This window comes from Rhipicephalus sanguineus, chromosome 10, assembly GCF_013339695.2.
Source record: "Rhipicephalus sanguineus isolate Rsan-2018 chromosome 10, BIME_Rsan_1.4, whole genome shotgun sequence".
Lineage (NCBI taxonomy): Eukaryota > Metazoa > Arthropoda > Arachnida > Ixodida > Ixodidae > Rhipicephalus > Rhipicephalus sanguineus.
In genome coordinates, this window is record NC_051185.1 from 28,596,506 (window position 1) to 28,608,161 (window position 11,656).

Sequence of the window (11,656 nt, forward strand, 5' to 3'; positions counted from 1 at the left end):
ACAAATTCAATCAAGATCAGGCGGAGATGCTGGATCTGAAGTGTTGGTTACTTCATCTGTTTTTGTTGGTTCTGATCGTTGTCGGTGACATTATTACTTGTACAATAAGACCTTCCTTTATGACTGGACATGTGAGAGTGAAGTTAGAGGTTTTCACGGCAGACGTTGTTGCCGACCAAGCGCTCAATAGAGGCATTGTTTTCGACATATGAATGCGATATTCTGCCTTCGTGATTAGCAGGCTTACACATCACAGCATGTCGTGTAGTTCCACAAACACAAGATGCACCCGCTAGTAGTGCGCACATTGATTTCGAGAAACATGTCGTTCCCAAACAGTCATTCACGTTGTATGCCATTGTAGAGCAATTGATACAATACTGAAACGCTGACCGCTAGCATAGAAACAAGCACAAAGCTATATCTAGAGATTAGAACATCATTCCCTGGTCACAGATTACCGTCAATCGAACTCGAGAGGTCCTTGAACAGTTACAAGTAGCTCCAAGGTATAAATCCGCCTCTTCGCCACAATTCCAACGAGTGAAGATGGCGTTTCACACCTACATCATCGCGATGTCTAGAAGTTGCGAAATAAGCTTTAAAACGACCGTAATTAGTAGAACACGACGCGCCGATAACCCGTTTTTACGGCTAGCAGGAAGAAATGCCTGTTTACAGATACTTCTACAACGGGAATACCTCAAGTTCAACCACACAGTACCGGCTGTCCTCTGAATGTTTCAGCAAGCGAACACGTTTCATCAAGTGAACACCACGTGCTGATTAACCGTCCCAATGGCTGCAAGGCCCAAATGCGCGTTCACGAAGCAGTTCCGTGACATTCTCAACCCCACATTCGTAAGAAAGTTTTCTTTCAAATGAACACCTTACATCACTCGAACATCACGTTGTTAGTCCCTACACAGTCGTGACGGCTAGAAGCCCGAACGCTTGTCTCCTACGACGCCGACCAGGGACTCTGGGGAAGGCGATACCTCGCGTTTCTTTCGAGACGCCGCACTGGTCGTGGACTTCTTGGTGCCCGAACCTTCGTGGGCCTCCTTGAGGATCGCCATCTTGAGCTTCAGCATCATCTCCTTCTTCTTGCGGTCGCGGGCCTTCTCGAGGTGCCTCTTCCTCTCTTCCTTGGTCCAGTACTTTCCGGTCTTCAACTCCGAGTGGTTGTCATCGTCCGTCGTGAGACCGCTGCGTTCTTCGAGAATATTCTGCTCGCGTTCCTTCAGCAGCTTCGTCCTGGCCGGCCTCCTGGTGATGTACCGCGTCCCGTCGGCCCTCCTCTTCACCTTCCACTGAGACTTGAGGTCCGTTTCGTCACCGCCTGGTTGTTCACCACCGCCAGTAGTGGCGTAGACCAGTTGGTCCTTTTTCGTTGACGTTGAGGCGGCGACAACGGAAGACGACGACGTCTTGGTCGCGTGGACGCGACCGTTGCGTCGCGCCAGGGCTTCGCGGAACAGGTGTTGCTGCAGCCACATGGTGTGTTGCAGGTTCTGTTTGTTCGTGTACATGGTCGGGTAGAGGGAGGCGTAGTCGGGAACCGAAGAGCCGCGCCGGACGCACGCCGGCTCGCTCACAGTCTTGGGGAGTCGTCGCGGAGACGTGGCAAAGTCTAGATGGCACCTGCAGGACTCGCAGCTCGTCAGGCTCTGCATGTCGGAGTCTCGCAGCTGCGGCATAAAACAAAGAAAGAAGAAAGGAACGTCAAAGCGATTTTTTTTAATTTTTTAATCGGTAGGGCTTCCTGCTACAACATGGTCAGGTGCGCGTCTGACGAAATAAGAAACGGCTGCATGCACGTTTGTCAACGTTGGCTAAAGAAGCTCTTATGTTGAAAATTGGTCATTTGGTCCGTGTTTGTTTCTTAGATAGCAACGTAGTGTAACGTTGAAAGGATTGGGGACGTGGATCGGCTACCAATCTGTGGGCTATCAATAGCCGAGAGCATGCACAGAAGTGTAGGTCAGCTGTTTTCATTGACAAGGAAAAAACTGCCTTGCGTGAGATGTCACCGTTAGTGGGTCATACCACACGTTATAACATACAAAATGAATATGACATGTAAATAAACTGTATACAAAGTAATGTGCACCATTAGAGCTTTTAGGTTGTTCAGTATTCCGGTATGCGCAAGGGGGTTTATGGAATACCGGGATGCCCGACGATGGTATCGACATCTTCTGACGCTTCCTGCAACCACAATATAAACGCGTTTGTTTTTGCCGAGTGTCCTTGGGAGAAGAAAGTTTAAAAAGACAACTCATTCGGTATTAGGCTGCTGCCGAGAATTACACCAGCAGAAAAGTAGAATGCGCTAGGTTTCTGCAGTAACAATTCTATGCTTGCCTGGTTAATCTCGGCCCCGCCGGATGGCGCCACCTATCCAGGCTTTTACGTTTACGCCTACGGTATCCGCTATATTGCTAACGCAAAGAAATTTGCAGACAAACTAAAACTCTCTATTGTTAACCCGTACCTGAGTTGACTTGTCCTCCGTGGGTCCCATGCCGTGTCCCGAGGACACCACGGCGGTGCCTGTCCTGGTCATGGGAGGCAAGGAAGGATACACGGGCGTTGATACCGGGGCACCTGCTAGAGACAGCAGGGAGCCGGACCTCCCGCCCAGCTCGAGGGTAGGTGGCGAGGCGGACGATGATCCACCAGTGTGGTAGGCACTCGACCCGCTGTCGGCAGCGTCCCACTTCTGCGGTGACGTGGGCAGTCCCGAGGAACCCTGGTGTAGCCATTGCTCTACCGAGGCGGCCTTCTTGTCTAGAATGACCCTCTGGAACTCGTTGGCCAGAACGCTCATCTCGAGGTCGTTGTCCGGCAGCGGCGTGCACACCTGAGTGAAGACGAGCTGGTTTATTCTGAGAAGTGGAGTATTCTATTCTCCTTTCTGCGGGAGTAAGAGCCGCAAAAGAATTTTGTATGGATCATCTTTCTTAACGTTGTGATATTTCGCCACTAGTAAAGACAACACACACAATAAAGACATCAACACGACGGCATGGGCGGCGAAATGCCGTGTTCCTGCGTTCATATGCTTGCGTCTTTATTGTTTGTATTGTCTTTCCTAGTGGCGAAATGTGACACGGTAAGCAGTACCAACTAGGCCAAGAAGAAGTTCTCCTCAAACGGATTATCTTATTTCACAGGAGTAAATGGCGAATAAGTGAAACAATTCGAGTGTCTTTCTTACCGAAGTGCGTGGTTAAACAAGCGCTGCATTGGTGACCGTATTGAAAACAAGCTCGGTATTGTAACTGCACTTGCTGAACAAATAGAGTGTCGCCAACAGAACAGAACAGAAAAAGACTTAATGAAGCAAATTATTCTCATGGGGAGAGCCCTAGTCAAGGGTCCACCACACCGGCCTTAGCCCCCTTTCCAACCTGGTCGATAAGTATCGCCAAGGCCGAACGGGGAACAAACATGCATCCAGTGTAGTTCCCAAACTTCAAATATCATTCCAAATATAACGCCTTGTCAACAGGATAAAGAAGTAGTGTTGAGAGGTGGAATGCGATTAGGTATCTGACGAATAACGACGTTCTTACTACGCAAATGTTGTATGGTGTAAATGAAAATTTTATGTCCGGTTTGTCATGTACCTGAGTTTCGGTTTCCGACAGCTCTTCTTGAAAGCTTGTCTGCAGTAGCGCGTCGGCCTTGCTTGGTGTGGTAGCGGCATCTTTCTCGTTCCCGTCTTCGTCTTCATCTTCTTCCTATAATTAGAATCCGTAAGAAGATACCGTAACTCAGGCCATTCTAGGTTAATATAAGGGACGCTAGAATGCTAAAAGCTCTCATACCTGTTGTAACACGCCTCTCAATGATTCAGCTTGTATGTACTTTGTAGGCTACCTTAAGCATAGGTTCATATTACGTAATTACCAGCTTATGTTAAGCTTAACACCTGGACATTTAGTTTCACTTATTGAATGCACTGTGTCAGCAACCTGGCACCAGTTAATGTAACTAACATAAAGGCGGATTATGTGGATTATGTTTCATAAGCAGCAGTATATATTACAGACCGAAATAACACAGTAACTGAGATATTGAAGTTGTATTTCGGAAAACCTGATAATAATAAGAGGTGGATATAACAGCATCACGAAACTGTTTCAGACATGGTTGAAAGTCTCGGATGAGGTGTATCCATTGCATTTGCATGATCAAAGAAGGTGAACTTAGACAGGCATTGAGAGGAAATGCACATTAACATAGTGCAATGTAGTTTAACGTAACCCACCTAAAACATTACGGTGCAACATTCATTGTTATTAATCATGACGTTACAGCTGCTTAAATATTTCTAGAAGTCATCAACGTGGAAAATGGTATTTCACTTCGAGTGCTTATGGGCATGCTTCTTGCGCTGTTCGAGTAGTAATCAGAAGTATCCGAAACAAATTTTAACACGGCGATCTGAGAGTCCTTATGAGTTACAAACAGACGTCTTTGCTCTACGTAAATTAGCGAAAACGAAAAGAAAAAATCAACAAACTCGGAACAGAAACAGCGAAATAAATGCGCAGAATATAAGTTCACAAACCAGAACAGAACTGTAACGGCGGCGAGGCAGAGAAAAGTTGGAGTGGTCTTCGCTACACGACTCTTCCTGCGTGAAGTAATCACAACACAACGATGAAACATAAAAGCCTAAGCACCGTGTGGGTAGACAAACAAAACGAGTAGACAAACAAAATGAATCAACGTCAAACAGAATGGCGACTTCCTTTGCCAACAAGAAAAAGCATAAAATGCATTACGGAAACCTAAGGAATCCAACAGACAAGCCAAGAAAAGCACAGGGTACATTAATTGTTGCCTTTAACTGCAGTGTAGTAAGTGTGACGTAAATTGAAGTGAATTAAAGTGGACGAAAAATCACCCTTTCCGTCGGTGGAGTCTGAACCAACAACCTTCGAATTATTCGTAGAGAAATATCTAACGAAGTGTGCGAGAAAGCGCCTTCATCATTCCGCAATTGGTAGAGCATCTCAATCGTAATTCAAAGGTTGTAGGTTTAGATCCCACCGGCAGAAAGGGCGATTTTTGGTCTAGTTTAATTCGATTCAATTTACGTCATGATTACTGCACTACAGTTAAAGACAGCAATTACTGTTCCCTATGCTTTCCTTGGACTAATTGTTTCTTGGATTCATCTGGTTGTGTGCAAAAAGGAACAAAAACAAAAAACTAGCATCTAAAAAATCCCCTTCTTTCGTTCATTATGGAAACCTTGGAGCTCGCAGCACGTGGCCACTGCATAGGAAGTGCGACGATATACTCACGGAGACGTGTGTCCTTGCTACGAGCAGCGTAAAGTCGGGCCTCTGTTCCGAGAACAGCACGATAGCTTGATCCCTACCTAGGACGTCCGTTCCATTAACCTGTAAAGATGTGCAAAATGAGTTACAGTCACTCCACGACGAAACCAATTGAGAGTTCTAGTTAACTAGTTTCTCGCGCACGTTCCGCAAATACGCAGACGCACGAAGGGCTAACTTCCGAATAACGCTTAATGCCAGGCAACCTGGACAGCTGTGAACAATCTATAGCATTGCATTTCAAACATTTGTGGAGTATAAATATATACGGTGATATTAAGAAATAATAAATCCTAATAAATTGCAATACACATTTCCGACATTTTTTCAGATAGGTTTTTATTATTTAATGATTTTTTGGGGTTTTGGCGTCCCATAATAATTTTTGAGGGTTTAACAACCCAAAATCACGATATGAATATGAGAGACGCCGTAGTGGAGGGCTCCGGAAATTCGTCCATTCTGGCGTTCTTTAACGTGCGAATAAATATAAGCACACAGGCCTCTAGCATTGCCCCTCATTTGAAATGCGGCTGCCGCGGCCGGGATTCGATCCCGCGACCTTCGTGATAGCAGTCAAGAGCCATAACCACTAGACAACTGCGGCTGGCTGCTTTATTTATTGTACTGTGTGTGTTATAGGGAAAAACATTTCTTCAAGTTTTCGCCTTGATAAAAACGATATCTCTTCTCTCAATGTTTGGGCATGCAGTACAAAATAATTCACAAGAAGTATTACTTAGCTTATAATCACAGTATGCGACGAAGCTTCGTCACATGCCAATGAAGCACGTTAGTGAACACGGCTGTTACTCGTACTTACTCTGGAGTCTTGTCTTCACCTTCCGAATCTCTTGACTTCTACAAAGGCACATTCTTTGAAATGTTAATCTTCTTTAATGAGAAAAAAGATTACACCATCTCCCGCTAAAGGGGACCATGAGGCGATGCGAAGCCGGAGCACTTGCCGATCGCGTTCCGTTGGCGTTCGTTGGGCATGCTACCGACCTCAGCGTCGTGGAACGCTACGCGCGTCGTGGCTTCCCTCTAGCCTGGCCGTTAATTCTCACATGGCGAGCGGGGAACGCGGTCGACAGGCGCGCGAAGGGGAAGCGTAGGAGAGGAGAGAGAGTGGGAGGGGACGCGCATGCGCTGGCGCTCATCGCGGCGTTGCGCAGGAGAGGGGGAGGGGGCGTGGAGAGGGTTTGCGCATGCGCGGTAAGTGTGGCCACGCCGCACACCACCACCACCACCGGATTAAACTCCGCTATAAGATGCTTCGCATCTAAAACATCCAGCCACTCTATCCGCGTGGACCAGTGATAAAAGCAGAGAGTGGTAGGCATTTCATTCACCTGGAGTATTTGGTCGCCTTCTTGTAGTCTGCCGTCTTTCGCAGCAACGCTTCTTGGATCAATCTTAAAAAAAAAAAGAACGAGTAAATGCCACAGGTTAGATCATAGAAAACGAAGAAACTTTTTTAGTTGCACAATATTGCTTCGTGCTCTTACACTCACTCTTTGTCTTTGCTTCGATTGGAGGTTACTTCCCAAGGTTATCATTTCTAAGGGATCAGTCAAGTGCAAGAACTTCCACACGTATTGCTATTACGTCCTGCGTACACGTGTGGTGCAACCACTAATGGCAGATGATTGACTGGAGGTCGTTACAGTTTGAATAGTTTTTAATTGCAATGTGTTCATAATAACGGTGTTCCAGCACACGTGACTTCATCCTCTCCCGTATTCCTTTTCGCATTCGTTCTTACCTTAACAATGTAAAGGTCAGCAAGCTCTCACAGCGTCCTCTGCTTGCTTTCCTACGGTTTGAATTATTTCTCTCACCTATTTGCGTTCTCTTCATGCGAGTGCAGTTATCTTGCGGCTCTTTTATTATGTTCACCCAAAAGTGTGTCTTTCTTCTATGAAGGTACTGCAGATAGGGAGGCCTGCATACTCACCTCGCCTACATAAATTTCCGTCTCTTGCTCGTCCGGGTCACCGTAACAGAGCGTAAGTCCCAGCTTCTCGTTTCCGTTCCTAATTAGCGTCACTTCCTGCAAAAGAAAAAAAAAGGAAAAAAAGAACAGTCTCACCAAATGTTGCATTAATAACGAACAAGATAATTCGATTCGCACAGGTATAAAATAAAGACTGAGACAAGACAGATCGTCCAGCCATCCGGAATCCGTTGTACCAGCCAAGGAACTGCTGTTCGCATTTAACAACTTGTCAATAGTTGTGTGAGAGAGAGAGAGAGAGAAAGATGAAGGAAGGAAAGGTAGGTTAACCAGAGGCGGCCTCCGGTTTGCTACCCTGCACTTGGGAAGGGTATGCATAAGAATGAAAGAGAATGAGAAGAGTCTGTGACAACAGTAGGCGAGAAAACAAAATTGTCATGACTATAGCAGCTTCCTGTCCTCGCCTGCCGCTGCGTATACGTACGTCGTTGCATCAGAAAAAGGTGGCAATAATACGAATTCCTTTGCGCGAACATGTCCTCAGTCATGCGCACCCAGTACATCACAGGATTGAAACCGTGATTTGGGATCGGTGACGTGAAACTTTACTCCGCATCGACAGTTTCCCATTGCTTAATTGGCTGTATATAGAGGTAAATAGTCAACAGTTTCGTCTCTATATTTGGTTTTCCTTTCAATGGTATTTCGTTTCTCTGGCCCTTACTGCCTTTTCTCTCACTTTAGCATAACGAAAGAAGAATGGATCGCGAGCCCGCTTTTTGTTAGACACCAACACATGAATCCAACGAACAATAAAACCAAGAAAAGCACAGGGGCCTTATTTGTACTTTTCAATTGAAGCATGGTACTTTTGAAATATAGGGCAAATCAATTAAATTTTATGAAAGAAAAAGTCACCGCTGGTTGGAACTGAACTCACAACATTCACATTACGCCCGCGATACTCTGCCTGTGTGCTACTGCACTTTAAGAAAAAAAAAAGAGTATTTTGACTCCTTTCAGGGAGTCTTGACTTGCCACGTATATGACTCTCTTCAAAAAGAGGCACGTCAACTCTCTTTGGAGATCTTCATACTCTCTTCGGAGAGTCGTGTCTTTGAAAGGAGTCATATACGTGGCAAGTCAAGACTAGCCGAAAGGAGTCACGCATACGCCTTTTTTTTTTTTAGAGTGTGTGGTCGTTGTGCCTCCATCCGCTTTTTTGGTTATTGCTGTATGTGTAAAGCTTTACATCATCAGAAATATATCAAAGCCTGCAACGACACGTTTCTAACCACTGACCATTCTAACATGCAGGGACCTGAGGCCGACGCGAGTAAGCAAATAAATTATTAATTAATTGTAATACGTACCTCATATTCGATGTCGTAGCCATCGTCGTCATCTTGGTCTTCGTTCCTACTCGGGGGACTCAGTGGAGGAGGTGGTATGCTCAGCCTGCAAAAGAAAAGTGGAAAAAAAAAAGACGTTTACATTTTTATAGCAAGTTCTTCACTTCAAAGAAAGTGTCGCGTCACGTTTCCTGACCATCGCACTTTACTTATATTCACGTTTTGATCTCATTGATCTTCGTGGAAGACAAAATACCATTTAACACATTCCTACGACCTAAAAGGGTACTGACGCGAAAATTTTCAGTTGTCGTTCTTTTGCGTCGTCAAATGAAACGCCCAAGCCCACGCGAGCCTAGAAAATGTACTGCTAAGCGTGAGTGTGCCCTAAAATATTAATTACAACCTGTTTTTAATATATAGTTTTGGTACCCACAGTACCCTGACGTCACGACTTTATATGAGCGTCTGGTCACGTGTTCGCGCAAGATCCCGTGACGTTGCCATGGCCTATCCACTCCGTGGTTCCGTTGGTGACGCACAAGCGGCCATTTTGCAGATTTTGGTACCAGATATCAATACAGCTAGCCACACTGGTGCGTGAAGCCACCAGAATCGATACTGTAGCCTGACGTCATGCTAGGGCGATGTCAGTAGGTGCGCCATGCAGAAATTTACTTTAAAGGTTCAGTAAAGTGAAACAATGAATCGGTTTTAGATTGATAAATTGTAGTCTGAGAACTCTAATGACCGTAATTCACCACCATGGCTTATTAATAGAGGAAAAAAATAAAGGTGAAAGTTTCATTCTTGAATTTTGCGCCGAGATCTCCGCGGCTGACGTCACAGATTTCGTAGTCTATTTTTCGTATTTTCGCGTCGTTGGCTCAACGAAATTTCCTGAAACTTGGTGTAAGTCTATAGTCGTCTGCGAGCACAATGTACTTCATTTTGACAGATTAGAAACTACTTAAGATGCCGTCAAAATCTATGACGCTACAGCGTTTGATGCGGGAACTTGAAGGTGGCGTCGCCACCCGCATTGTCTTTTTGGCGCGTTTTCCTCGTTTACCAAGCGTCTTCCTCGCAGCAAGCGTGAGCTTTCGGAATGGTGAAAGATTAATTTACTAATATGAGAAAATCTTATCTCTTTTTAGTGTCCCTTCATGTCAAATAAATTATCAGCATTGCTAAGCCTTGCACTTGCTCAAAGCCTTATATGCATTCAGGAGATATGGCGGCGTAATGTCACGTTAAAAAATTTGTTACAGTGCCCCAAAAAGTGATTCTTTTTTGTTTGTTTTTTTTTTTATCTTGCGTCCATCTGTCAAAGCGTATGCGTACCCGTTTGGGAGGAGCGAGCCTTCCCAAGGTGGCGGTGCCCACCAGGGGAACTCGGTCTGCGCCGCGGCGTCGATGTAGCCCTGGGACAAACCGGAAGGCGAAGGGACGACGGCCTGCTTAGCGGCGCGGCCTCCGGCACAGCTACTTCCGCTTCCGCCGAAGTCTGACGAGCTGCTTCCGGTTCCGTTCCGTCGCTCCCTCCGAAGCACCTCGACCACGATGGGCTCCGAGGCGGCGCGGAAAGCTGCCACTGCCTCCTCGTGCGACGCGTTCGAGACGTCTCGGCCGTTCACCTGCGCAGAGAATAATAATCATCATTTATCAATATTGTTAACATTTATTAAACACTTAGACATCACCGCTGGTGTTACAGGAAGAGGGGGGGGGGTATTGTTTGAAGAATGTTGGCACGGATTCGTCATATGTGTTGACACGGAAATTGATACGTTAATAAAATAGGCTCTGACAAGTTAACTACCAAAACGTGTCATTTTGTATGAAAACGCGTACATACAGGACGCAAAGAGTGAAATTGGGAGGGAGCAGGCTGAAGACAGCCACCGTGAAGGGAACAACGTCTACCTGCTTTGTGAGAAGGAGGGAAGATAATACAAGTTGAAGTTGGAAGATTTGCGAAGTAAGGAAGTGAAGAGGAAAGAAACATACAAGATGACAGGACATAAAGGTAACGTGTGGGAAAATGAATGCGTCGACCCATTCATCAGAAAAAATGTTTTACACTTCTACACATCAGGCAGCGAATCCACGCAGGATCTCACCAACGAATGAATACACGAAACAAATCGTGATCAGCAAATTTATCGACACATCTGTGCACCAAGCAGCAAACAAATATGAAGGTTTGTTAATGAATGAATGAATGAATGAATGAATGAATGAATGAATGAATGAAAATTCACAAACAAATCTAGATGCTATACAGAAGGATAACTGCGGTAATTCTGATTCCCCGCCCGGCCTCTCAGGCGTATAACGAGGATTTAACGTCGTGTAGATTTGCCCTATGTAGCTGTCCTCTCGAAGTCTCGTCGTTCGGTATCGTACTTTGATTCTGCGCATTGTGTTGATGATGATTGCGTGATGTGTTGTGATGTTGGTGATAATGCCTGCGCATTGGTGGTGATGTTAGGACATCATCACCTTTGCGTATGAAAAGGCCAGCATTTCTCGAGGGAAACGCGGGCTTGAGTATGTGTTGTTTCATTCTAAATATTTCCTTTAGTTTAACTTCACCCCGCGGACGGCCCCATTAAAGAAACTACGGGACTCCGGCGTCGTATTCTAAGCACTGTAACATCGTATGCTCCGGCAATGTATTCTAGCACTGCCGCATTGTGTACACCGGCGTTTCATCCTAGCACTGTTCGTCGTATCCTCCGCCATTGCATTCTAGGCACTGTATCATTGTGTCCATTGACATTGTGCCGAGGTAGCCTCGTAATATTAAACGGAGGCTCAAACACTACACCACCGTTATTGTATCCTAGGCATTGTAGCATTTTAGCCATTTAGCACTGCATCTTTGCATCCTACATATTCTAAACGGGGCGTCCCAAATCGGTGTTGTCAGACGACCTTCTGTTAAAGGGGCCACACTTGCCTTTCGGTGTAGGCCGGAA

General features: G+C 45.7%; 1 protein-coding gene across 1 annotated transcript in view; it reads right to left on the reverse strand.

The window, feature by feature from the left end:
- Window positions 1–938: 938 nt before the first annotated feature.
- The window catches only part of LOC119406299 (E3 ubiquitin-protein ligase PDZRN3), an 11,312-nt gene continuing 594 nt past the window's right edge, over window positions 939–11,656 (reverse strand). Inside the window, exons 2-8 of the mRNA XM_049420037.1 lie at window positions 10,059–10,309; window positions 8,694–8,778; window positions 7,321–7,416; window positions 5,325–5,423; window positions 3,636–3,749; window positions 2,498–2,866; window positions 939–1,691 (exon numbers count right to left, since the gene is read on the reverse strand). Coding sequence (XP_049275994.1) covers window positions 939–1,691; window positions 2,498–2,866; window positions 3,636–3,749; window positions 5,325–5,423; window positions 7,321–7,416; window positions 8,694–8,778; window positions 10,059–10,309 — 1,767 coding nt within the window. The remainder of the gene's footprint in view (window positions 1,692–2,497; window positions 2,867–3,635; window positions 3,750–5,324; window positions 5,424–7,320; window positions 7,417–8,693; window positions 8,779–10,058; window positions 10,310–11,656) is intronic.